General features: G+C 43.5%; 1 protein-coding gene and 2 long non-coding RNA genes across 6 annotated transcripts in view; 1 reads left to right on the top strand and 2 right to left on the bottom strand.

Moving 5' to 3' along the window:
* Positions 1-2,527: 2,527 nt before the first annotated feature.
* On the bottom strand, positions 2,528-8,644 carry LOC131381194 (uncharacterized). The gene is made up of 3 exons (XR_009209760.1): positions 7,962-8,644; positions 5,365-5,490; positions 2,528-2,935 (listed from the first exon to the last, which is right to left on the bottom strand). It is a non-coding gene; the product is annotated as an uncharacterized LOC131381194 (long non-coding RNA).
* A 2,458-nt stretch (positions 8,645-11,102) lies between these two features.
* Positions 11,103-11,962, bottom strand: LOC131381195 (uncharacterized). The gene is made up of 2 exons (XR_009209761.1): positions 11,785-11,962; positions 11,103-11,387 (listed from the first exon to the last, which is right to left on the bottom strand). It is a non-coding gene; the product is annotated as an uncharacterized LOC131381195 (long non-coding RNA).
* A 113-nt stretch (positions 11,963-12,075) lies between these two features.
* The window catches only part of ADPGK (ADP dependent glucokinase), a 32,265-nt gene continuing 16,649 nt past the window's right edge, over positions 12,076-27,691 (top strand). Inside the window, exons 1-3 of one of the 4 annotated variants that reach the window (XM_032176259.2) lie at positions 12,076-12,375; positions 20,725-20,950; positions 23,971-24,033. In XM_032176259.2, the coding sequence (XP_032032150.1) occupies positions 12,143-12,375; positions 20,725-20,950; positions 23,971-24,033 (522 nt within the window). In that variant the 5' untranslated portion in view covers positions 12,076-12,142. Of the gene's footprint in view, positions 12,376-12,406; positions 12,589-20,724; positions 20,951-23,970; positions 24,034-27,691 lie in introns of those variants that run through there. The other 3 variants (XM_032176260.2, XM_032176263.2, XM_032176264.1) reach the window with 3 other exon arrangements.

Raw genomic sequence — 27,691 nt, forward strand, 5'->3', positions numbered from 1 at the left:
TCCAAGCTGCACTGTTAATGGTAGTGGTGGTGGGGATATAGAGTGCTAAGATTTGAATCTCGGATTTCCAAAGACATACCATATTTCTTTTTTTAAAAAATTCTGTTGGGAGGCAGAGGTGGGCAGATCACGAGGTCAGGAGTTTGAGACCAGCCTGGCCAACATGGTGAAACCCCATCTTTACTAAAAATACAAAAATTAGCCGGGTGTGGTGGCAGGCGCCTGTAATCCCAGCTACTTGGGAGGCTGAGGCAGGAAAATTGCTTGAACCTGGGAGGCAGAGGTTGCAGTGAGCCGAGATCACACCATTGCATTCCAGCCTGGGCAACAAGAGCAAAACTCCATCTCAAAAAAAAAAAAAAAAATTCTGAGACAGGAAGCAGGATAGACTGAAGCTAGTTGTGTCTATCTCCTTTTATGGCAATAGCCCTTCTTTATACCACAGACCCAGACCACAGTGCCTGGGCTAGGGGCAGCTAACATCCCAAGTGGTCAGCCCTTGGGGTCACTGGCTCTCAGCAGCAGTGGCAAGGCCTGCAGCTTTCTCATAGATGTTTCTCCCCACCCTCCCAGAAAGAGCAGACAAATCATTCTCCCCAGTTTGTCCCCATTCATGCTTACATTTTTTTAAATGAATTAATACTTTTAATAATTTATTTCTAAATCTTTCTTTAAAGGGACATTACAGTCTATTGTGAACAGATCTGCAAGCAAGTCAGCCTGACGTTGAAACTATAATACATGTTTTTCTTAGTTTTGGCACTATTTACTGTTTAGAACAAAAGAGAGTAACTTTTAAAATAACAAATGGATAGTACTTCACTGGGAACATCATCCAACAAATAGATTTTCTTTTCATACCACAAATCTACATATCTTTAGTCAAAGTTATATTAAGAATTTAATTTCCCAAAAGAAACAAGAGTAAACAGTCATGATGAGACTTAGCTGGGTTTTCTTGAGAAACGAAATTAAAAACAAGCTGTACTGTTTACTTTTCAGCAAATTCCACTTTGCCAAGTTTCAGAAGGAAAAGCCTAACATACTGGAAACTACCACATGTAGTTTCCAGTGTTGTCCTCTTGCCCGGGAGAATCTGGGGGACCTACTTCTTCCTGACAGCCTGCTTTGTCACCACCAAATCCATCAGCATGATGGCTTCACTCCCTACCACAAGCAGCCTAGCACCTGGGTCGGAGTAGATAAATTCTGCAAACCTGGATCAGAGTAGATAAATTCTGCTGCCTCTTCAATGGAGCTGTGGATTTCAGGGCTCCATCTATGTGCTTCAGTCAGTTTGAACGGAGCTAGTTACTTACCGCAAGTTTGCCAGCTCTCTGCAACAAAAATCCGGCATATCAGTCCATTTCTCTCCCCATTACAACTTGAGTAGGTACTGAGTAGCAATTTTTTTTCCAGAGCTCCTGATGTCTGTCCACTCTATGATCCACCAGTTTGGCCATGTTGCAAACTCTGTTACAATCAACATTTTGGAAAATTTACCATCACTGTCATGTTATTCAGAAGCAGCAGCTCTTGGTGACCATGATTTCTATGGCTATTCTGGGATTGGGGAAAAGGAAATGCCCCAGAAATTCCCTTTCCTACTTCCTTGATCCAACCCTTTCAGCCTCTCTTTTCCTTCTGCAGTATGTAAGTGAATATTGGAGCTTTTCTGTGTAAGAAAAAAAAACTGGCTGGGCATTGTGGCTCACACCTGTAACCCCAGCTACCCAGGAGGCTGAGGTAGGAGATTGCTTGAGGCCAGGGGTTCAAGACTAGTGTGGGCAACATAGTGAGACCCCCTTCTCTAAAAAAAATTAAAAACAAAACATTAGCCAGTCAAGGTGGCATGCACCTGTAGTCCTAGCTACTCAGAAGGCTGAGGAGGGAGGATTGCTTGAGCCCAAGTGTTTGGAGTTTGAGGCTGTAGTGAGCTATGATGATGCCACTGTACTCCAGCCTGGGTAACAGAGTGAGATCTCATCTCTAAAAATAAACAAATAAATAGGGAGAAGCGATAGAGACCTACAGGCTTATATTGATTGGTCAGTGTAGCCCTTTTTGAGGAAATTGTATTTGAGCAGAGATATGAATGACATAAAGCAGCCAGGCGTGCAAAAATCAAGTCACAGAGTATTCCAGATGAAAGTAAGAGCCAGAGCAAAGACTCTTAGGAAGGGTAGGCCAGGTGCAGTGGCTCACACCTGTAATCCCAACACTTTAGGAGGTTGAGGTGGGCGGATCATGAGGTCAGGAGTTCAAGACCAGTCTGGCCAACATAGTGAAACCTCGTCTCTACTGAAAATACAAAAAATTAGCCAGTGTGGTGGTGTGCGTCTGTAATCCCAGCTACTCAGGAGGCTGAGACAGAAGAATCGCGTGAACCCAGGAGACGGAGGGAGGAGTGAGCCCAGATCACGTCATTGCACTCCAGCCTGGGCAACAGTGAGAGACTCCATATCAAAAAAAAAAAAAAAAGGATGGGTATCAGGTAGCTTTTGTTCAATAATAAACCACTTCAAAATTCAGTAACATAAAAATAATAACCATTTATTGATTATTATTTTGTGGGTCAGTAATTTGGGCTGAGCTCAGATGGGCTGTCTTCTGGTCTCAGATGATCTTACTTTTGTGTCAGTGGTCAGCTACTAATCAGCTAGGTGACTTTGCTTCTTAGGGTTGGCTGGCTATCAGCTGGTGTGATGGGAGCAAGCGGGCCATATATCTTTCATCATCTAGCAGGCCATCCCAGGCTTGTTGATAAGTCTTGTTGATATGTGGCAGTGCAGGGTTGCAAGAGAGAGTGGAAGCATGCAAGGCCTCCTCAGGCTTTGACTCAGAACTGGAAAAATGTCACTTCTGCCATATTCTATTGGCAAGGCCAGCCCAGATTCAAGAAGTGGAGAAACAGACATCACTCCTTGATGGGAGACTGAGAGACACGGTCACAGAGAAAAGGAGAATTATGATATTTGTAACACACCATGAGCGAGAATGAATAAAGAACAGAAAAAAAAATTCCAGCATGTCCAGAGCAATTGTTGGGGAGTGTTATGGGCTGAACTGTATTCCCTTCAAAATTCATGTATTGAAGTCCTAATCCCTAGTACCTCAGAATGTGACTGTACAGTATTTGAAGATAGGATCTTTAAAAAGGTAACTAAGTTTAAATGAGGTCAGTAGGGTGGCCTGTAATCCAATATGACAGGTAAGGGAATGAAAAGACAGACAAGAAAATATTTGCAAATCACATGTCTAATAAAGGACTTGCATCTAGAGTATTTTTTTAATTCAGTAATAAGAAAAAAACAATCTAATAAAAATGGGCAAAAGATATGAACAGATACTTGACCAATGAAGATATGAAAAGATGCTCAACATCATTAGTCATTAGGAAAATAAAAATTAAGACAAAGATATACCTACATACTTATTAAAATGGCTAAATTTAAAAGACTTACCATACCAAGTCTTGGCAAGCACATACAAGAACTAGAACTCCAATAGAATGCTGGTAGGTATATAAAATGGTACAACCACTTTGGAAAACAATTTGATAGTTTGTTAAAAAGTGGAACATACATCTGTTACATGATTCAGGTATTCCATTCCTAGATATTTCTCAAGAGAAATTAAAGGCTACAAAAAGACCTGTACACAAATGCTCATAGCAACTTTATTTGTAATAGTCAAAAACTAGAAAGAACCCAATGTCCATCAACAAATGAACAGATAGGCCGGGCGTGGTGGCTCACGCTTGTAATCCCAGCACTTTGGGAGGCCAAGGCGGGCGGATCACGAGGTCAGGAGATCGAGACCACGGTGAAACCCCGTCTCTACTAAAAAATACAAAAAATTAGCCGGGCGTGGTGGCGGGCGCCTGTAGTCCCAGCCACTCGGAGAGGCTGAGGCAGGAGAATGGCGTGAACCCGGGAGGCGGAGCTTGCAGTGAGCCGAGATTGCGCCACTGCACTCCAGCCTGGGCGACAGAGCGAGACTCCGTCTCAAAAAAAAACAAATGAACAGATAAACAAATAATGGTATATCCATACAATGGAATACTATTCAGCAACAAAAAGCAATAAACTAGCACAATCTATAGAAGAAAAAATAATCAACACATTACACTTCATCAAGAAGAAAATCTTTTATTCTGTGAAAGGCTCTATTAAGAGGATGAAAAGACTGGAAGAAAATATTTGCATACCATGTATCTGGCAAAGGACTTTTATCTATAATATATGATATATATTCTCAAAATTCAATAACAAAAAACAAACAATTCAATTATAAAATGGGCAAAAGGCTCGAAGAGACGGCCAGCCGTGGTAGCTCATGCCTATAATCCCAGCACTTTGGGAGGCTGAGGCAGGCGGATCACTTGAGGTCAGGAGTTCGAGACCAGACTGGCCAACATGATGAAAGCCCATCTCTACTAAAAAATACAAAAATTAGCTGGGTGTAGTGGTGCGCACAGATAGTCCCAGCTACTTGGAAGACTGAGGCTGGAAAATCACTTGAACCCAGGAGGCAGAGGTTGCAGTGAGCCGAGATCGCGCCACTGCACTCCAGCCTGGGCAACAGGGCGAGACTCTGTCTCAAAAAAGAAAAAAAAAAAACCTGAAGAGACACTTCACTGAGGAAGATATATGGATGGCAAATAAATACATGAAGAGATGCTCAACACTACTAGCCATTAGGGCAATGTAAACTAAGACCACAAACAGATGTCACTATACACCCATTAGAACAAAACCTAAATTAGTGACAGTATCAAGTGCTGGTGAGGATGTGAAGAAACTGGATCTCTAATATGCTGCCTGTGGGGATGTAAAAGAAAACTAAACATATGACCCAGCAATTGTATTCCTGGGCGTTTCTCTCAGAGATATGAAATATGTGCACCCAATACTCTGTACATGATTGTTTATTGCAGCTTTATTTGCAATTGCCCAAAACTGGAAACAACCAAAATGTCCTTCAATGAGTGAATGACTAAGCTAACTGTGATCTTTCCATACCACAGAACATTACTCAGTCAAAAAATAAAAGTAAATAACAAAAATGAACTATTGACACATGCAACAGCATTGGATGCATCTCAAGGGTATTATGCTCTCAAAAGATCACATACTGTATGATTCCATTTATAACATTCTCAGAATGACAAAATTAGAGTGATGCAAAGCAGACTAGTGGCTGCCAGGGTCTAGGAATGGTAGAGGATGGGGGTTGGGTGTGACTCTAAAGGGATAGCATGAGGGAGATCTTAGTGGTGATGGAAGAGTTCTCTCAACTTGATTGAGTGGTGATTACCCAAATCTCCATACATAAGAAAATGGCACAAAACTATACACATACCTTGCACCAATGTCTGTTTACTGGTTTTGATGCTGCACTATGATTATGTAAGATATATCCATTGAGAGAAACTGGGTGAAGGGTACACAGACCCTACCATTTTGGCAACTTCCTGTGAATATATAACTGTTTTGAAATTAAAAGTTTTTTAAAGAGCAATTAACAATTGATATTCACTATAACCTAGATAAATCTCAGAAATAATTATGCTGTATGAAAAAAGCCACATCAAAAAGAGTATGTACTGTATGATCCCATTTATATAAAATTCTGCAAAGTGTAAACTGAACTATAGGGACAGAAAGCAGATTGCCTGGGTACAGGGAGTGGGGGGATGTACAGGCAGGAAGGAGTAAGAGGGAAGGGTTACAAAGGGCCATGAGGAAACATTTGAGGGTGATGGATATGTTTACTATATTACCTTGATTGTGGTGATGGTTTTGTCAGAGGCATTCGAACCAGAGCGACTCCATTTTGAGTGAGGGCTAGGAAAATGAGGCTGAAACTTGCTGGACTGAATTCTTAGAAAGTTAGGCATTCCTAGCCTCTAGATGTTTACGGTTAAGGGAACAAATTAATAATGTTTACTAAAACAGACCCAGACTTGGGAATGTCCAGATATCCCAATATCTGGGGAAAAAAGGCATTCCTAATTTTGCTTGAAAGATAATAATATTGATTCTTGCCAAATATCATAATTAAGAAAATTAATAGTTTATCACAAACCCTTGTAGCAGAGCACATCTCTCCACATATACAAGCATTGTACCTAGGGTGGATGCGTTCCTCCTCTTAGTTTCGGGAACGTCCTGCTCTGTTTATGGAGTAGCCGTCCTTTCACCACTTTGCTTTCTTAATAAACTTGCTTTCACTTTGCACTACAGACTAGCCCTGAATCCTTTCTTGCATGAGATCCAAGAATCCTCTCTTGGGGTCTGGATCGGGACCCCTTTCCTGTAACAGTTTCAGGGTGTATACATATGTTAAACTTATTAATTTGTACACTTTAAATATTATGCACTTAATGCATATCAATTTTACTTCAATAAGCATACTAAAAATATTAAGTGCCTAGTAATAAAACTTACTAAAGATGTACAAATCCTCCACAAAAAGTCAATATGCTATTGGGAGACATTTAGGTAGATCTAAATAAATGAAGGGATCTGCCATAGTCCTAGAATGATAAAAATCCTAATTGGGTTTTTTTTTGGGAGGGAGGGCGACAAGTTGATTCAAAAATGTATATGAGAATTTTAAAAGGCCAAAGATAGCCAAGACACCCTTGAAGAGGAAGGCGAAAGAATTTACATTAACAGATATCAAGACAGTGAGATGCTGATAAACAAATAGACCAATGGAACAGATTGAAGAGCCCCAAAACAGATCGACACATACATAGACGCGTGGTATTGGACAGAGGTGGGAATGCAGAGTCATTGAGAAATGACCAGTAAAAGGCACTGGGTCAACTGGGTATCTATAAGCATTCTTCTCACAACACACAAAAATCAATTCCAAGGTAGATTAAATACCTAAACATGAAATGTGAAATCCTACAGCTCTTAGAAGGTTATACAGGAAAATACCATCACGATCCTGAGTACAGAAAGATTTTTTAAATAAGTAACAAAAAGCACCAATGATAAGGGGAAAGCAGTAATAAAACAAGAACAAAATGTTAACTACACTAAAAACTAAGAACTTTAAGCCTGCGCATGGTAACTCTCAACTGTACTCCTGGCATTTGGGGAGGCCAAGGCAGGAGGATCTCTCGAGGTGACGAATTCAAAACCATCCTGGGCAACACAGAGAGACCCTATCTCTACAAAAACACATAAATAAGAATAATTTTTCATAGAACTCTACTCACTAAAGATATTATAAAAAGAATGAATAGACAAGTGACTGGGAGGGAGGCAAGATACTTGCAAATAGCCAACAAATAGAAACTTGTCAAAACCACAGTAAGATACCACTACACACCCTACAAAATGACAAAGCTTTAAGAATCTGTTGGAGTGCAGCTGGAGCAACAGAAATTCTCATATGCTGCCAGTGGGAAGATAAACTGGCATACCACTTTGGAAGGATGTCAGATATTATATAGTAAAGTTGAAGACAGGCAGATCATATGACCCAGAAATGTTACTTAGTTTCCACCCTGAAGAAATGGCTATACACGTGTACCACAGCATATACATAGCAACACTGTATGTAATAGTAAAAAACTGGGAAAACTCCAAATGGTCTATTCATAGTACAATAGATAAATTTTAGTATTTTCATTCAGTGGGATATTATATAGATGCTAAGCAGTCAAAAAATAGGAAAGGCTACTGCATAGTGACCTATGCAGAAATGTCTGTCTTCCTTATAGTAAGAGAGTGACAGACCAGCAAGAAAGACTAAAAAGAAAATTAAATATAGCTCTCAGAACCAACCATAGCAACAGCAGGGAGTGTTTTGAATTCCAACATGTAGCAGACACTGTGCTAGACTGTCTTAAGATAACTCTACCTCCCACAACCATTCTGCAAAGTAGGAATTATTTTGCATATAAGGAAACTGAAGAAGACAGAAGTTAAATGACTTACCTGAGGGCACACAGATAGCAGGTGACAGAGTGAAGATTTGCGACCAGAAATCAAATCCCACCTTCTTTCCATTGAAGTATGAACTGTTGATTGCAACAACCATTCACCACCCCTCCCTTCTTCCAGAACCCTGATTTTGTTAAGATGTACTGCCTCTTCTGTGCTGTCCACCCTAGGGATGGCAGAGCAAAAGACAGAACAAGCCTGGGCCCCTGAGGACTCTCTCTGGCAATGCTGCCAGGCTATACCAGTTAGATGTTTTTGCTTCCTTTTATTTATTTTTCCTTTATTTTAGTTTTAGGCCCAGTGGTTGTAGAACTCCTAGGGTTCTTGAATCAAAAAGAAAATGTAGTTAGAAGGCAAACTTCCCATTTCCTTCCAAACCATTGCAAGCAATGCTGAAACCCAAACCAGATCACTAGAGCAGATGCTACAAGGGCTACAACAGGACTGGTTTACGCAGCCTGCAGAAGAGAACCCAAGCAGGAAGGCCTGTGTAAAGGGCTCCAGCAGGCAGCCTGGTAGCAGTGTTCCGGGAAGCCTGAGATGGCTAAGAGCACGGTGAGGGTGGAGGCCTATGCTTTATCCTGCCCCCGATTCATTCGCCCTATGAAGCTCATATGTCCCTGCCAGACAGAAGCCCACACAGTCCTGTGCCTCCTGCCTTTCTAGGCTCAGCGCTTCTTCCTGGTCCAAAGCAGTTAATTCCAAAGTGAAAATTCCGGGCCACTATGTTGTCACATCCCCTCAAGCTAGAATCCAGTTCCCAATCTGTGTAGGAAGTTCTATTACTATCAAGAAACTCTCATGTTCTTCTTACTGCTTTGCTGCTGACGTTCCTCTCATCTGGCTCCTGTGCCTCAACACCCCTGCCTCTCCCCTGCACTGGCCAGAGGCAGTCCATCCTCTGAGCATTTCTAGTCCCCTCCTGACCTCACATTAGTGAGGAGGATGTCTGATTGCTGAGGGCTATGGCTACAGACACAAAGCTTTCTCTTTTCGGGGGCTGGGATCCTTTATTACATCTCTTTAATCTCTTTGGAGTTTTCTGTAATCTTCAAAATTGTGCTCTGACTCTGGCCTTCGGGTATGGCCTGTGGTGGGCTGTGTCCCTGGCATCAACAAAGGCTTTGACACAGTGTGGCCTTCAAAGAGCAGCTTGGATGGAAACCCCAGAGGCCTGGAGCTGCAAGGAAAGTGGGTTAGCCCAGCTTTCACAGGAACTGTTTGGTCCCACTTCAGTTTCTGCTCCACGTGGGAACAAATGTGCCCCTTAAGGTCTTGCAGATCGCGGGGGTGGTGCTGATGGGTATTTATGTTAAAGCCAACACCTTCAGCTAATTTGGAAGCTGACAGGATTCTGCTAATTCTTTGTGTTAATACAGGATCTGCTCCCTGGCCTTCCAGGTCAGGATCTTGGATGGGACACCTGGAGCCTCCATTTGCCTCTGAATTTTCTAGAACCAAATTGCTTTTCTTCTCTCATTTCAAGATCCTAGGAGAGAGAACCAATAGCAAAGGCCATGTCTGGAAGCAATTTGGGTGGGGGCGGGGGGGTGTCTTGAGGCCTGCCCAGCCCAGCCCTTTCCTCTTTGTTCAGCCTAGGCAAAGGAGCCACAGCTGCCCACTCAGAGCTGTTTTAATTGTCCCCAGAAACCTAACTTCTAGAAAAACAATTGGCTTGCAAAGGATTCCAGACTGTCTGAACAGACAGATGATCAGAATCTTTTCTGATTTTTCATTAAGGAAATATTTCAAGAGGGACTGTGGCACCAAGACAGTGAATGCCTGCCCCTGAGCCCCTGATGAGAAGGAATTAAGGGCCCTGTGACTATGTATGTGACCAGAAGCCACATCAGGTTCCACCAGGCCTGGCAACTGTCCCTGGTGTTCTGTTCTTCACCTCCTGCGGCTCCTGACTCTTCAGTTCTCAGCTGGAATTGAGGTCAGCTCTCTCGTTTCCTTGTCTGGCCCCTTCACCACCCACAGTGCAAACCCACACTGAGTGACCAACCAGCAAGAGGCCCACAGCAGGTCCCATAGCAACCAGAGGGGGCCAAGCTTGCTACCACAGACCACAACATGCCAACACCCCATTTAGACTTTTACATGAGAAATAAACATCCACTTTGTTCAACTGCTATTGTTTTGTCTCTGTGACTAAATCAACAGTTCTGGAAAATCTAGAAAGAAGCAGAAGAATTAGGTGCAAAGTGCTGGAAGTTTAGCAGCCTCTCGTGGGAGCAAGAAAGCCCCAGGCAGTTTTCTGGCCACATCACTTTGATGTGGAGCACTCTCCTAGTCCTCTAGATCTGTCTGTTCTACGGCCTTCCCACAGTTCAGCTTCCTGTGCTCCCCAAAACTTCACCTTGGAAACATATTTAACTTGTTCTGACCTTCAGCCTCGTGTGACTTTGTGGGTCCACAGTCATTATCAAATAACTACAGACAACAGACACTTGGTTAAAATTCTCAGTAGAGGGAAATGGTCGCTGGACAGCAGACTCGCTGTTTTCAGGTCAGCTGCTGGCTCAGTCCCCTCTGGGTGCCAGGGAAACCTGACAGCTGAGGGTTGTGAGAATAAGCAGTTTCTCTAGGAACTGACTGACATGTCTCCCTGAGGAGAGAGAAGTGACAGGCAACTCTAAGGAAGATGGCTTTCATGGCTTCATAAAGATCTGACTAGTTCTTTGGCTTCTTTTCCAAGGTGGCCCAAATCTGTTCCTGTGTGAATATCTTTGTCTAAAGGGATAGCATGGTCAGGTAGGCTGGGTAGGATGAACTGCGGGAAGGTAGATGACCAGGATGGGGAAGTTCTGATGAGGTGGGGCTGAGGAGAATGAAGACTAATGCCCAAGATCAAAGTTAGGGAAGTAAAGTTTCGCTGCCAAGTCCAAAGGTCAGGGTCACAGTGGAAAACTGGACACAAAGCCAAGGTCAGGAGCCGACAGAATTGGAAAAGTGGAAACAGACCAGGGAACAAGACTAGGCCGGGCATTGTGGCTGATGAGAATGAGTTGGTACCCAGCCTAGCTTCACTGTCTCTCAGCCTCGCCTCATGCACAGAAAAGTATCAACGAAGAGAGGCTGGGTTTAAGTGATGTCACCAAGGGGGAACAAAAGAAACCAGCGTTTCTTAACTCAGGTCCATAACTCTCGCGTTGTGCACAAGATTGTGTACATTTTCCAGAGTTTGTTAAAGGGAACAGCGCCCCCAAAAGGGTTAAAGTTTGACTGTGGAATAATCTGGTTATCCAGAAGAGAACGATCTCTGCGGGCTCTCCTGTCTCGACGAAGTACTTTAGTGGCTGAGGGTCTCGGCCACCTTCCAAAGTGGCGGAATCCCCCTGCCTCGCGTACCCCAGGGGTCTCGGCAGCGCCGCTGTTCTGTGAGCCTATTCCTCTCAGAAGCGCCGAGCACTAGGCCTGGAAGAGGACGAGTCTAGTAAATGAGGGGACACAGGGGCGGAGGGAGGGATGGCCGGGGGCGGTGGCTCACGCCTGTAATCCCAGCACTTTGGGAGGCCGAGGCGGGCGGATCACGAGGTCAGGAGATCGAGACCATCCTGGCTAACACGGTGAAACCCCGTCTCTACTAAAAATACAAAAACAAAAAAAATTAGCCGGGCGAGGTGGCGGGCGCCTGTAGTCCCAGCTACTCGAGAGGCTGAGGCAGGAGAATGGCGTGAATCCCGGGGGGCGGAGCCTGCAGTGAGCCGAGATCGCGCCACTGCACTCCAGCCTGGGCGACAGCGAGACTCCGTCTCAAAAAAAAAAAAAAAAAAAAGATGGGGGTGTGATCCGTGCCAATGGGGACACCCACTGGTTCGAATATTAACGCGAGGTTTGTCTGCTTCTTCACAATCTGTCCATTTCGTTTTACTGCGAAAGCAAATGTGTTCCCATCCCTCTCTTTGGGGATACGGTTGGAGTTCCGGGAAGGGACAACCGCCGTTGTCCCACCACCTCAGGGGCCACAACACCGCAGTGCCAGGACTGGGACTGAGGCGGCGGGGTCCCTACCCGCTCCGTCCTGGCACCGCCCGTCGCCCCGCCCCTTGGGGGGGCCCGTGGCGCACCCTGTGACGTAGCGCTTGTGTCGACATCGGCGCGCGCCGAGCCCGGAAGAGGCGCGGGCTAGGAAAGGAGCCGGTTCGCGCAGGTGCGGCGCTTCGGTCCCCATGGCGCTGTGGCGCGGCTCCGCGTACGCGGGCTTCCTGGCGCTGGCCGTGGGCTGCGTCTTCCTGCTGGAGCCAGAGCTGCCAGGCTCGGCGCTGCGCTCTCTCTGGAGCTCGCTGTGTCTGGGGCCCGCGCCTGCGCCCCCGGGACCCGTCTCCCCCGAGGGCCGGTTGGCGGCCGCCTGGGACGCGCTTATCGTGCGGCCAGTCCGGCGCTGGCGCCGCGTGGCAGTGGGGTGAGTGCCAGCGGGGCCTGGGTCTCTGAGCCTCCGAGGTCCGCCTTGGAGGTCGGGCGGAGCCGCGCAGAAACAGGGCTTCTCAGAGGTCCACGGGAGGCGCTGCTGTCCGCGCTGGCCCTTTGGCGAGAAGCGTCGGACGTCTGAGTGGAACCCGGTTCGTCACCGCTGCTCTTTCCACTCGGCTGGCCTCTGCGCCTTTCTCTCATCCCGGTAGGACCAGCCCTAACAGCTTCTTGCTAATCCCACTTTGTCTGACACCTTTCTCCGAGCCTTCTTCCTCGTTCCAACTTTTAGCCCCTTCTCTTCTGGCGACTTGTTTTGCAGTCAAAGATACTTGACCTTACCCACTATGATAACACTCTTCTTCCTCTTTCTTCTGAACTTCTTGAAGACGCGTGATCTCTGCCTTTACCCACTTTCATTCGAAACGCCGTGTAGTCTAGAAACCACACGACTGTACTGCAGCTCCTCTCTGATTTGCCTTTTTGAGTCTTCATTATCTGTCTGCAGCCTTCCACGCATTGAACACGCCCTTCTCTGTGAAACTCTTTTCTTCCCCTGACTTCAGTGACACTGCATATTTAAGGTTCTTTCAAATGACACTACCTCCTTTCTTTGTACTTTTCCTTGGGAATGTAATTATTCCCTTCATAGTATTGATACTGTAAGCACTAACTTTAGTCCCTGTCTTAGTTCGATTTGACTTTCTTGCCATAACCTCAGAGTTATGTATAACCACCACATTAAAGCAGGCCCTCTACCTTGTAGCTCACTACTTTCTGTGTAGTGTCGGGGCTGGGAGGGGTAAAGTAGAGCAAACTTGTCCTGAAGATTAAATGACATCATTCATGTAATCTCTCTAGCATAGTGCCTGCTTTAAAAAGCATTCGATATTAGCTATAATTTTTTCGTTTTTTTTTTTTTTTTTGGACACAGAGTCTCTGTCTCTCTCTCTGTCGCCTAGGCTGGAGTGCAGTGGTGCAATCACTGCTCATTGCAGCCTCGAACTCCCGAGCTCAAGAGATCCTTCTGCCTCAGCCTCTGGAGTAGCTGGGACGACAGGCAAGCACCACCACGCCCAGCCAATTTTTTTATTTATTTTATTTTTTTTAGTAGAGTCGAGGTCTTGCTATATTGCCCAGGCTGGTCTCGAACTCCTGAGCTCAAGCCAGTCTCCCATCTTGGCCTCCCAAAGTGCTGGGATTAAATTGTCCTTCCTTGCTTTATGCGCATTCATTCAGCAGATATTCACCAACTAAATGGTTAGTCAGGTCTGTGCTAGGTTCTTAAGATACAGAGATGGGTGAAGCAAGGTCCCTGCCTCACTTGTTGGAAACACATATTATTGTATCAGTCATTTGGGCTGCTAGAACAGAATACCACAAATTAGGTGGATTAAACAACAAATCTGTTTTCTCATGGACCTGGAGGCTGATAGTCCAAGATCAAGGTGCTGGCAGGATTGGTTTCTGATGTGGCCTGTCTTCCTAGCTTGCAGCCAGCTGGCTTTTCAGTTAGTCTGCGCATGCACACTCCTGGTGCCTCTTATTCCTCTTTTATGGACACTAGGTCCTTTTGGAATAGGGCTCACCCGTATGACCTTATTTAACCTTAAATACTTCCTTAAAGGCCCTACGTCCAAATATAGTCACATTGGGAATTAGGGTTTCAGCATATGAATTGGTGGGGGGTGGACAATTCAGTCCATAACAATTATGGTTAGAAGAGGAACAACCCACGAGAACCAGGCAGAAGCCTTAATGCCTTTTTACGACCTAACCTTAGAAGCACATAGGAACTCTTCTACCAGAGTCACAGGTCCACCTGGTTTTAAGGGAGGGGACCTAGAACAAACCTTGATGGGAGGAGCATCAGTGTCACATTGTGAAAAGAACATGTGGAATAGGGCATCTTATTGCGACCATCTTGGAAAATATATTTTACTACAGTGACTTTCATAGGACAGACAATAAATGAGATTTCTTCAAGCCAAAGGTCCACCTAGGCAAGAGAACCAAATGTGAAAAAGTACATGGTTTGTTGGGGAACAGGTGGGCCTTGTTTTGGAGCAAGAATCTTATGGTAGAGGGTTGTAAAGAGATGATGCTGAGAATGAAGGGTTGGACCAGATTGTGAAGGGCCTTTTATGGGGAAGCCATAAAGGTTTGTAAGCAGTTAACTGATGACAAGTTCTTTGTTGAGAATTGGTGGGAATGTGAAGGGTGGATTTTGAGCAGTGGTTCTAAACTGCTTCACTGCTTCTCATCATTTATTACCCAAAGAGGATTTTTAGCCCAAAGATAGGGGGATATAGGAGGGATGAGGGAGAGCAGGTGTAGTACTTGTATCAGAATCTCATTTTGAGGTTGTAGTTTGACTTCTGTAGAGACACACTCGTATTCACTCTCTCACACAGACACACTCAAAATGCAATTTAATGTGATTCATAAGGAGGAATATCTTGACATCCTGACACTGGTTTAAGAGGCCGTTGTAGGGTTTGTGTAAAGGGAGAAAGGAGCCTGAACCAAACTTGGCAATGATGTAGAAGAGGTGAAATTTGAGAGATAACCTGAATAATAGGTTGGATGTGGTGGAGTAAAGAAAGGTAGTCAAAAACGACAGGTTTTTAGTATTGGATATCTTGTTTAGTTTTTGTTTTCTGTTTGAGACAGCGTCTCACTCTGTCACCAGGCTGGAGTGTGCAGTGGCATGATCAAGCTCACTGTGGCCTTGACCTGTCATGCTTAGTGTCCCAAGTAGCTAGAACTACAGGCATGTACCACCACACCTGGCTAATTTTTGTATTTTTGGTAGGGACAGGATTTGCCAAGTTGCTCAGGCTGGTCTTCAACTACTGGGATCAGGCCTTGGCCTCCCATCTTGGCCTCTGAACGTGCTGCAATTACAGGTGTGAGCCACCTCACCCAGCCCAGTATTAAATATCTTATAACAACTAATATGGTTAGGCTTTGTGTCCCCACTCAAATCTCATCTTGAATTGTAATCCCCATAAGCTAATCAAGGGAGAGACCAGGTGGAGGTAATTGAATCATGGGGGCGGTTCCCCATTCTGTTCTCCTGATAGTGAGTTCTCATGAGATCCTTTGGTTTTATAAGGGGCTCTTCCCCGCTATTCACTCGGCACATCTCCTTCCTGACACCTTAAGAAGAAGGTGCCTTGCTTCCCCTTCACCTTCCACCATGACTGTAAGTTTCCTGAGGCCTTCCCAGCCATGCTGAACTGTGAGTCAATTAAACCTCTTTCCTTTATAAATTACCCAGTCCCAGGCAATTCATTATAGCATTATGAAAACTGACTAATGCAACAACTTTATGAGGGAGGCAGATAACAGATATTGTCACTGAGTCTTCACACATTGATTTATTTGCCCAAGATCTTGTAGCTGTCAAGTGCCGGAGGAGCAATTGAAGCTTGGTCTTTCCCATTTCTGGTTCCTTGTTGATGCCACGTTGCCATTAAGAGAGATTTAAGAAAAACAAGTTTAAGAAGATAAATTGGATTTCAGAGGAGGAGAAATGTACATACATTGTTATGGGATTTCAGATGAGCTTTTCTGTCAGCTACTGAAAATGAGAAGCTGGTTTTTAGGAATATATTGAGAAACAGGATTGCAAATTTTGGAGACACTGGCACTTAGGTTGAAGCCAGAGACTGGATAGATCACCCAGGAAGAGAAGAAGAGGAGAAGGTAAAAATGGTAAAGGTGGAATTCTGGGAGGCACTAGCATTTAAGGGGCTGGTGGAAACGGGTCAAAGAAGTAAAGGATAGGAGGAGTTTTAAGGCGTTTCTAGGAAACTTCCCCTGCTTCTAAATCAGACTCTGGTACCTATTGTTCATTGGTTTAAAAATGATGAAACCCAGCAGGTACGGTGGCTCACGCCTGTAATCCCAGCACTTTCGGAGGCTGAGGTGGGTGGATCACCTGAGGTCAGGAGTTCGAGACCAGCTTGACCAACATGGAGAAACCCCGTCTCTACTAAAAATACAAAAATTAGCCGGGCATGGTGGCGCATTTCTGTTATCCCAGCTACTCAGGAGGCTGAGGCAGGAGAATCGCTTCAACCCGGGAGGCGGAGGTTGTGGTGAGCCGAGATCGTGCCATTGCACTCCAGCCTGGGCAACAGGAATGAGACTCCGTCTCAAAAAAAAAAAAAAAAAAAAAAAAACCCTCATGCTAATATTTATTGCCCCTGGAACTGGCTTCACCTGGAACCTTGAAACATATCTTGGTCTTCTCCCCTGTATGAATTCTCCATTCTAGCTAGATAATTCTTTATTGTATCCAAACACAAAGTTAATCCCTTCGTGTACAACTTTGCTTGTGTATACTTCCTGTGTGGGTTTCAGTATCAGATAAATCTGGGTTTGAATTTCAGCTCCGCCTGTCTGTGGCCTTTGGAATGTTAGTTAATCCACAGCCTTACTCTTCTCAGCTGAAAGCAGTGATGACTAATTAGCGATTTTACAGCATTTTGCAAATAGGTTTAATCTATCTGAAAATGCCTGCCTAGCATGGGGTGCTTCTTAAAGATCAGCCGCCTTTCTTCTGTCTAGATGCAGGAGCTAGGGTTCCGCCCAGGGACCACTGCCCTAGCCTTTTTTTCCCCCCCCGCCTCTTTACAGTTCTATGTCTTAACAATTATAATTAGCTCTTATAACAGCTGATGCACATAATGTAAAGCTAGAGAAAACCTTAGAAAACATTTTACAGGTGATGAAACAAAAGGGAGGAGATAGGAAACATCGTCTTTGCCTTAGAGGCACTTATGGTCTAGAAGGGAGAACTATGCCCTCTTTGCCAGCCCCCCCAACCCATTTTGACATTCAGCATCTATTGTCTTGACCTATTTTCTAGTTGTTTCATCTGTGTTTTCTCCAAAATCACAGTCATCTAATATACATTTTTTACTGAAGTGTGAGCTTCTACTTGCATGTCAGATGAGCATAATTTTGCCTTCTGATTCTTTAACTGTGTCTCCCTTTATTTCCCCTTGACAATACAGCACCTTAGGTAATATGCTTTTTACATTTTGGAATGCTATTGAGTTGAAAAAGTGCAGAGAAAGGTTCTTATTCTGGTTAAAGTATTATAAAACAGAACAAGAAAGTACATGTAAAGTACTTGTTTGGCATCTGGCATATAGTAGATGTTCAGTGTTTTTTTGAGACAGGGTCTTGCTCTCTCACCCAGGCTGAAGAGCAGTGGTGCCATGTTGGTTCACTGCAACCTCTGCCTCCCAGGCTCAAGTGATCCTCCTGCCTCAGCTTCCTGAGTAGCTGGGGCTACAGGTGTGCACCACCACACCCGGGTAATTTTTGTATTTTTTGTAGAGACGAGGTCTTGCTATATTGCTCAGGCTGGTCTGGAACTCCTAGGCTCAAGTGATCCACCCACCTTGGCCTCCCAAAGTGCTGGGGTTACAAGTGTCAGCCACCGTGCTTAGCCTGTTTTTTTTTTAATTATAAAAAGTTATCAAGTAAACCGTGAACCAGTCTGAAAAACTGATTATTTTCCCCCAGTATTCCTGGTGTGATTAGGTGAGGGATGGAAAATGTTCCATGATGGTGGTATTTTGTAACTCAAAATTAGTTCTGTTGGGTTTTGCCTTGTGTTACAAAGTATACTGAACAGCTTTCCCCATTCTCATCTTTAAGGAGTCAGACTGTTTAAAATCTCAGCAGTACTAGATATGGAGAGTGGGGTGTTTATAGTTTTGTTTTTTTGTTTTTGAGATGGAGTCTCGCTCTGTCGCCCAGGCTGGAGTACCATGACACGATCTTGGCCCACTGCAAACTCCACCTCCCGGGTTCAAGCAATTCTCCTGCCTCAGCCTCCCGAGTAGCTGGGATTACAGGTGTCCACCACCAGGCCCAGCTAATCTTTGTATTTTCATTAGAGACGGAGTTTCACCATCTTGGCCAGGCTGGTCTTGAACTCCTGACCTCATGATCCACCTGCCTCGGTCTCCCAAAGTGCTGGGATTACAGGCTTGAGGATGTTTATAGTTTTTGAAGTAGTTATTTTCAAAGACGGGTTTCCCTCCAGTTCTGAACCTTTACTGTTCAGACTCGGGACCCAAATCCATTTGGATACAATTTTTTTAGACTGGGCTGTCTGGAGGAAATGGTATCCCTCCTTACTCAAGCCCTCACTGTCTGAAACTTAGGAACCTACTGGCATCTGAGAGCTACAGATACTTGTATTCCTATTGATTCTACCTACCAATCTAATGTTGCATTCATTAGCAATAAAGGGCACCATGTCTGAGGTAAAATTGAGACCAGTTTGCAAGGTGTGTTTGGTTTCTTAACATTGAAGGTTGTGAAAGGAAAGATTTTAAACATATCTTTAAGCAACTGCCACGTGCATGTCCAGAATGGCACCTTCTGTGTGTGTCATGGAGAAGTTCTGGCTTATATTTTCAGTGTTTCTTTACTATAAATCATCCCTGTTGTAAAGAGAAGGGCCAGATACAGTAGCTAGATGTTTTATGCACTGAAAGGCATAGTAACTCTTAGGTTATGCTTCTCCAGTTGACCAGAGTCATTATGTATGTCTTGAACAAGAAACTGAGTATTTAAATGCTATTTGATAGGCAAAACTCCTTTCAAAACATGAATCCCTAGGGGAAGAATTACTAAAAAGGACCCTTATAATGAGGATGCAGTCTGTTTGTGTCTTGAGGGAGGATGTCTCTTCCTTGCCCTTGTAAATCTTCCTTAAATGATGTAAATAATATCTAGTCTGCATACAAACCTTTTTAAAGTTATGTCATTTTAAAAATTATAAAAGGAATATATGCATGTTAAAAGTAGAAATATACCTGGTAAAATTCCTCTTCATCCCAGTCTCATTCCTCTTCATTTTTGAAAGAGTCTAAAAGGGAAATACAACTATGTATTTTACACCAAAATCTCATCCACTGAGACATTTTTATTAATGCGTTTACCTTGTGGTTTCAGAGCTGCTCAGAATTAACTCTGAAGCCCAGTCACCCGTATCACTAGGGGCCGTCTCAGTTGGCTGGCTGGGAGCTGCCTGTGTGGTAATCCAACCTCACTGGCCAGAATGACATCCCAATAGGCAAAGGCAGGAATAAAGATGACCATGATAGGGGTAGGTAGGGGCAGGAAGACCTCATCTAGCTACCTTAATTATTTGAACGTTCTCTTTAAAAGAGGGATGACTTAGCAAAGAAACCCTGAAAATGTAAGACAGACCTTCTCCATACACACATAGGAGAGGCCATGCCAGACAACCTTAGTACAAGTTGAGCATCCAAAATGCTCTGAAATCCAAAACTTTGGGGCACTGACATGATGCCACTGATGTATATTAAGTACTTAAATGTGAAAATTCCACCCACATGTAAGGAATAGAAACTTTATTTCATGCACAAAAGTATTTAATACGTCGTATAAAGTTACTTTCAGGCTGTATGTATAAAGTATATATGAAATGTGTTTGGACGTGGGTTGCATTCCCAAGATATCTCATGTATATGTAAATATTCCAAAATCAGAAACACTTCTGATCTCAAGCACTTCAGATAAAGGATTCAACCTGTACTTTATAATTTCCATCGAGACAACCAGGAGTGGCAGGTCTTTAACATTCATGGGTCAGTCCTGTGAACACTGGCCAAAGGGTGAGTTCTTAAAATGCCGCAGGTGTGCCTAAGTCTGTAAAACACCACTAAATTCTAAGAGGCAGGGTTTCAGCTGGGAGTACTCAGGCATTTAGGAATTTATTGTATCTTACCACCATCCTCATTTGTCTTTGGAGGGAAGATGCCTGATACCTAGCCTTTGACTGAAACACATATTTTGCTTACTCTGCGCCAATCGCTGTTCCTAAGTATACATTCACATATTTAATCTTAACCATGGCTCTATGAGTTAAATGCTCATATTATTGCCATTTTGTGGATGAGGAAACCGAGGTACAGAGAAATTAGTGACTTGCCCAAGTCACACAGCCAGCATGAATCCAGTTTGGCTCTGCCAGCATTTTCTCAGAAATGTTACATTTTTGTTACAGTAGCTTTGTTCTGAAACGCTAAGCACCTATCTTCTCACTTTGTAACTAGTGTAAAAGTTTACCAAATTATTGAAGAGTCCTGTGTTCTGATCCTAATACATACATCCAGTTAAAGTAATTTTTCTCCTGCCATGTGCTGTTTACTTGCCAATTCAGGTTTCAGATCTACTTCCTGTTTTTCTGTTGAATAAGGTTCTGAGAAACATTTTCCTTTTGTTAAATTCAAAATGGCTACTTGGTGCTTCTGCTGCTTTCACACAGTTTTTTTCCTCCTTCTAGAGTCAATGCATGTGTTGATGTGGTGCTCTCAGGGGTGAAGCTCTTGCAGGCACTTGGCCTTAGTCCTGGGAATGGGAAAGATCACAGCATTCTGCATTCAAGGAATGATCTGGAAGAAGCCTTCATTCACTTCATGGGGAAGGGAGCAGCTGCTGAGCGCTTCTTCAGTGATAAGGAAACTTTTCACGACATTGCCCAGGTTGCGTCAGAGTTCCCAGGAGCCCAGGTCTGTTTGGTTCAGCAATAGTAAATTAAGGGTGGAAAAAGATGCCTTTTTCATATGGTTCCTAGAAGTAAGCAGGCAACTTTTCATTCCAGTTTGAAGAGGAGGGGAGCAAAATCACCCCTGGTTGAAAACTGTGGGTCTAGGTTGATGGTTCTCAGACTTGAGCATGTGTCAGAATCATTTGGAGAGGCTGTTGAAACACAGATTTCTGGGCCTACTATCAGAGTTCAGATTCAGTAGATGTGGGATGGGACCCAAGAATTTACCTTTCCAGCGAGTTTCCTGGTTGATCCTGTAGGTCTGAGAACCTTCTTTTGAGAACCACTGGTCTGCAGGGTAGAACCTGTCGGAGTTAGAACCTTAGTGGCTTCCAAGCTCACCTGGTGATTATATACAAAGCCCTGCATGGTCCAGGCACTTCCTGGAGGTTCACGTGGAATAAGAGGCAGTGCTGGGGCTGGAGACCCAACCATGGCTCTTCCGACCTCACCCCAGTATGCCTGCTCCTGCATGTACCCTCGTGCCTCTTGAGGCTGAGTTTTGGTTGGTTGGTTATCTCCCGTGTCTTGCCCCCACCCCATTCTTCCTCTTCATTTAAACCTCCCTTTGGCTGCGCACCCAGTCTGGTTTGGTAGTTCTAGCCAGGGAAGCTCTTAATGCCATTTTTAATTGGCACCTTTCACAGGCAAACCTTTGTGACTGCTTTTATTTTGATGACTTAAGATTTTAGGCCGGGCACAGTGGCTCACGCCTGTAATCCCAGCACTTTGGGAGGCTGAGGCAGGTGGATTGCTTGAGCCCAGGAGTTTGAGACCAGCCTGGGCAACATGGTGAAACCCTGTCTCTACAAAAAATACAAAAAATTAGCTGGGCATGGTGGCATGTGCCTGTGGGAGGATCACCTGAGCCCGGGAGGTCAAGGCTGCAGTGAACCATGATCGTGCCACTGCACTCCAGTCTGGGCAACAGGGTGTGACCCTGTCTCAAAAAATTTTTAAAAATAAGTTTTTTGTCTTCGAAGCTGCCTATTTGAACATTAGAAATGGACATAGGCATTACCTAGCTGAGTTTCTAAAGGTGACAGCAAGTTAAGATTTCAGTTATTATCATTTTGACAGCTGGGATCAGTAGTGAAATTCTTATCTCTTATGAGAGAATCTCAATAGTTCTAACATGATGAGTTCACTGCTCAAAAGTCTTTATGATTATGGAATTTAAACCAGTTTGATTTCTCTTCTCTCTTGATTCTGCCTTTATTTCTTGATGAAAAAAATTTTTACAGCAACTTTATCTAGCTTTGTGATGGTCCAGGTTATTTCTTAACATTGTAAAACCCCTTTCACTAGGGGAGTGCCTTTTCATACTTCCTTATAGTTTAAGGCAGGTTGATAAACATTATATGAAAATTCTGAAATCCACTTTGTAAATATCTTACTATTTTCCCAAGATTTTTTTTAGTAAATTCTAACTATTGTGGTTAAATAAAACATTAAGGCTGACATGTTAAAGGGCCAAATTTCAGCCTACATGTCACAGAAAGTTTTAAATTATCTCTAAAAAGCTATTACCGTCCCACCTGAATTCAGAGGTTAGTCAGCACAAAATTGGGATAAGAGTGATGTCTACCATCTAGAATTGTTTACTCCAAGTTTGTCCAGTCTGCAGCCCAGGATGGCTTTGAATGTGGTCCAACACAAATTCATAAACTTTCTTAAAACATTATGAGATTTAACCCCCCCCAACCTTTTTTTTTAATAGCTCATCAGCTGTCGTTATTGTTAGTGTATTTTATGTGTGACCCAAGACAATTCTTCCAGTGTGGCCTAGGGCGGCCAAAAGATTGGACACCCCTGGTTTAGTCTATGCCTCTGTGTGGGCTGAGGACTCGGAAGCTGGGATAGTAGCATTCCACCCAGGTAACACTATTAGGCTTTTCAACTTTTATAACAGAACAGCAACCTTAGCTGTTATGTGTCAGATTTCCAAGGCACATGGATCCATCCTTAGCAACATGGAACACCAACCTTAAATTATTTGTTCTCCGGATCCTCAGCTGAGAGATGTGGTGTTTAAGGGAAAGTACTGTCCTATATTAGGGGCCCATTATCTTTAGAATTTACTTCCAGGAAAACTTTTATATTTCCCAACACATCAGTGTGTTTCTTCATTTCTCAAAATTTAGCAACAAACATTTACTGAACACTTCAGAAGAAGACAGTCCCTGCCCCGAAGGACCTAGTTGTGTACCCAGGTGATAGTAGCCCAAGCGGACAAGAGCTGCATTAGAGGTTTGTTCAGGTTATAGGGGTAGGAAGAGATCTGTAATCCCATCTGGTGAGGGCGGTTGTGAAGGCTGAGATGTCAGTGGGGTAAGGGGAACAGAGAAGGCATTACAGAAGAGGTGACACTGCAGCTGATTCTTGGAAAGTGATCAGGGTTTTGCCTAGTATATGAGAAGGGGAGGGTGTCCTAATGGAAGGAAACAGCATGTGCCAAAGGCACAGAGACAGAGGAAGGCTGACTTGGAGAGCTGTAAGCAGGGTGTGGAAGGGAAGGGCAGGAGATGAAGGTGGTAAGGAAAGCATGGGTTAGATAAAGGCTGTATGTGCCTCACTCAAGAGTTAGATTTTAGTTCATTATAGTATGTACTGAATGATTTTCCACAGGATAGTGAAATTTTTCTTCATTTTAGAAGGACTATAATGTAGAAGATAAGCCCTGTCCACACTTCCTGTTTCCTATGTCTCTTCTGGCTGTCTGTAAGCTCAGAGCTGAATTTGATCAACAGTTAAAGCAATCAGACTCATTTTCATGGTTGTCCTGTTTATTTTCTTCACCTTATTACTCACTTTCTATTTCTGTATTGCATTCACTTCATCTGTGTGTCCTTTGATGTAAAATCACCTCAAAATGTTTTTGGGAAAATGGACTATAAATTAATTTTTTAAATAAAAAATGATTAAACTTGGGTGATATAGTTGTATTAAAATACTGTCTAAAAGCCTTGAACTCTCTTACAGCACTATGTAGGAGGAAATGCAGCTTTAATTGGACAGAAATTTGCAGCCAACTCAGATTTAAAGGTAGGTCAAATTTTTAGATTAAAACCTGTGCCTTTCCCTAGTGTTTCAATAATTTTAGGAGCAAGAATGAGTATCTATTCCTTGATTCAACTTAGGGATCACCATGTGCCAGACCCTGGGTCTTTTGTTAGGAAGCAGTAATAGTAGGAGATAGTAGTAACTAATACTTTCTGAGTGTTTACTCTGTGCCTGACATTGTCTTTAGTGCTTTGCATAGATTATCTAATCCTTGCAACAAACCCTGTAAGGCTAGTCGGTACTGCCATTGTTCTTCCTTTCTACATGAGAAAACTTGAGGCAGACAGAGAGAGGTTCACAACTGATAGGTAATGGAATGAGGAATTTAACCCAGGCAGTCTGACCCAATAACCCATGTTCTTAGGCACCATATCATGTAATAGTTAGGAGCATGTGGGCCTTGAGACTGAGGATTATACAAGTCATGAGAGAAAACACAGTTGGCCGTGTTGGTGAGCCTGGATGTTGGTGAGTGCCAAAAATAAAAGCCACTAGATGAGAGTCGGTAAGGGAGTGTCTTCAAGACTTAAATTGTTTGGTTTAAGTAGAATTAAAAATTGTTGCCATGTTCACAGTAACACCTGAGTAAGAAGTTTCTCTTGCTATGAGTAGAATAGGCCTGAAGGGGGAGGCCAGCAAGAAAGTTATTGCTGTTGTCCTGTAAAATGATTAAGGTTTGGATTAGAGCAGCCAGAGAGGAGAAACATATATCTAAAACCTACTACAATACATGGGGAACAAAAAAGAGATTTAACAAAGATGATTCTGGAGTAAATAACCTTGATCAGTGCAGAATGGTTGTGGCCGCTAACACTAGAGAACAGACTGTGAACAGTCTTCTAGTTTTGGGGGACCAGCCTAAAAATAGAAATGTGAGTCAGAGTGGTGGAACCAGAAGCCAGAGACGAACTCAGAAATACGGATAGGTCATCAGCAGTTTCAGGGAAAAATTCATATGAAGCCACACTGTACACCTGGAGATAGATGTGCTTTCAGTTTAGAGAGGATATTAAAGTGTGAACATTCATATTTTAATAGGAATCAAAGTTCTCATGAAATATTAGGGTAGAAAATACTTCTAAGAAAGAATAATAAAATAAAAAGAAAATATAGACTTTTGCAGTCATTGTGTTTATAAATTGTAATTAACTCCCAAATAGAGAAGATTAGAAATTCCAGGGCTGACCTTTGGAACTATTACCAGCTAATGGGTGGAAGAAAAGGAGATTGGTCATAAGCCCTTTAGAGAGAGCCCAGGCCATTCCCATCAGAATCCCAGGAGTTTTCATGGGTTCCTAAGAGGCCACCCTCCTGATCCTGAGGAATAATTCTGGCCTCTGGGAAGACAATACCCTGGACGGTCGTGGCTGAGTACAAGATTGACCTTTCAGTATTGACCTCCCCTGGGACCAGCATTTGCTCTTGGTCTCTGGAGTAGCTGGTCCTGGGACCAGTCTGATTGGAAGGCATTCTAATAAAACAGGTATGGCTTTGGTAGGAGATGAGGAAAGAGAAGCGTTCTGTTACTCAATCCTCACAACAATCTTATGATTTCAAAGATAGAGGTCTGGAGAGGCTAAGTAAGGGGCACCTGGCTAGTAAATGATAGAGCCAGGATTCAAGTGTCAGGCTCTGCCTTTACTTCACCCTGTATGCACTCTCAGAGAGACTCAGTTTAACTTGCTGAAATGCTTCTCAACATGGACTGAGAGATCATCTGAGAACTACAGAGATTAAGAACTAGGTATTTTCCAGAGGTAGTAATCATAGCTAGCACTTCCTTCTATAGTTTTTTTACCATATACCAGGCACTGTTTTAAGTTAGGTACTTTAAATGTGTATGAACCAATTTACATCTTCATAGGGCCCTAAAGGGAAGTCTTTTTATTATCCCCATTTTGCAGATAGGAAAAATGAGGCGTGGAGAAGTTAAAACTGGTGAAAATCACATACCTAATAATGGGTAGAACTGGGAATTGAACCCAAGTAGTCAAGCTTCAGAATCCATTCTCCTGTTAGCCATGCTGTATTGCATCTTTGAAATAGACGCTGGTGGATATAGTAAAGGCAGGTTTCGTGGAATGATCGAATAGAAACCAAATTTCAGGAGAGGAACCGTGCCTTTAAAAAATATACTTGTGTAATCCCAGCACTTTGGGAGGCCGAGGCAGGCAGATTACCTGAGGTCGGGAGTTCAAGACCGGCCTGGCCAACGTGGTGAAACCCCATCTTAACTAAAAATACAAAAACATTAGCCGGGCATGGTGGCAGGCGCTTGTAGTCCCAACTACTCAGGAGGCTGAGGCAGGAGAATGGCTTGAACCCGGGAGGCGGAGGTTGCAGTGAGCCGAGATCACGCCACTGCACTCCAGCCTGGGCGACAGAGTGAGACTCCATCTCAAAAAAATATATACTTGTGGAATTTAGCCAAGAATTAGGAATAGTTATTTTATTTTGTCAAATGCTGCTTTTGTCAAATTCTGCATTTACTGAGGTTATTTTGTGGTTTTTTGTTTTTTAGTTTGATATATGGTAATTATATTGACTTTCACATATTAAACCAACCTTGCATCTCTAGGATAAAGCTTACTTTGTTCTGATGTATTCATTATCCTTTTCATATATTCAGTTTACTAAAATTGTGTTTAAAATTTTTACGTCCTCTGTATTTTTCTTTTCTTGTAATGTCTGTGGTTTTGCTGTCAGGGCAATACTGGCCTTGTAGAGTAAGTTGGAAAGTGTTTCCCCCTCTTCAATTTTTTGAGAGACAGGATCTGGCTTTGTCACCCAGGCTGGAGTGCAGTGGCATGATCTCGGCTCACTGCAACCTCTGCCTCCCGGGCTCAAGCCATCCTCCCACCTCAGCCGAGTTCCCGAGTATTTAGGACTGCAGACACATGTCACGACAGCCAGCTAATTATTTTGTATTTTTTGTAGAATTGAGGTTTCACCATGTTGCCAGGCTAGTCTCAACTCCCGACCTCGAGCAGTCCTCCCTTAGCCTCCCAAAGTGCTGGGATTACAAGTATGAGCCACCACACCTAGCTTCTCTTCAATTTTTTTTTTTTTCTTAAGATGGAGTCTTGCTCTGCCCAGACTGGAGTGCAGTGGTGCAATCTCAGCTCACTGCAATGTCTGTCTCTCAGGTTCAAGTGATTCTCATGCCTCAGCCTCCTGAGTAGCTGGGACTATAGGTGTGCGCCACCATGCCCAGCTAATTTTTGTATTTTTTAGTAGAGAGGGAGTTTCACTGTGTTGGCCAGGCTGGTCTCCAACTTCTGATCTCAAGTAATCCATCTGCCTCTCAGCCTTCCATAGTGCTGGGATTCATCCACCACACCTGGCCCTTTCTTCAATTTTTAAAACAGAGTTAGTGTCGAATTGGTATTGTACCTTCCTTAAATGTTTATAGAATTTAAGCCTTCTAGTGAAGCCTTCTAGGCCCAGGGTTTTCTATGTAGGAAGATTTTAAATAACTGATTTCTTTAATAGATATAGGGAAATCCAGATTTCCTTTTTTTTTTTTTTTAAATGAGCTTTAGTAGTTTGTATCTGTCAAGGAATTTGTTTCATCTAAGTTGTTGGATTTATTGGCATAAAGTTAATTATGGTATTCTATTATTCCTTTAAGATCTCTACA

Source organism: Hylobates moloch, unplaced genomic scaffold, assembly GCF_009828535.3.
Source record: "Hylobates moloch isolate HMO894 unplaced genomic scaffold, HMol_V3 SCAFFOLD_14, whole genome shotgun sequence".
Taxonomy (NCBI): domain Eukaryota; kingdom Metazoa; phylum Chordata; class Mammalia; order Primates; family Hylobatidae; genus Hylobates; species Hylobates moloch.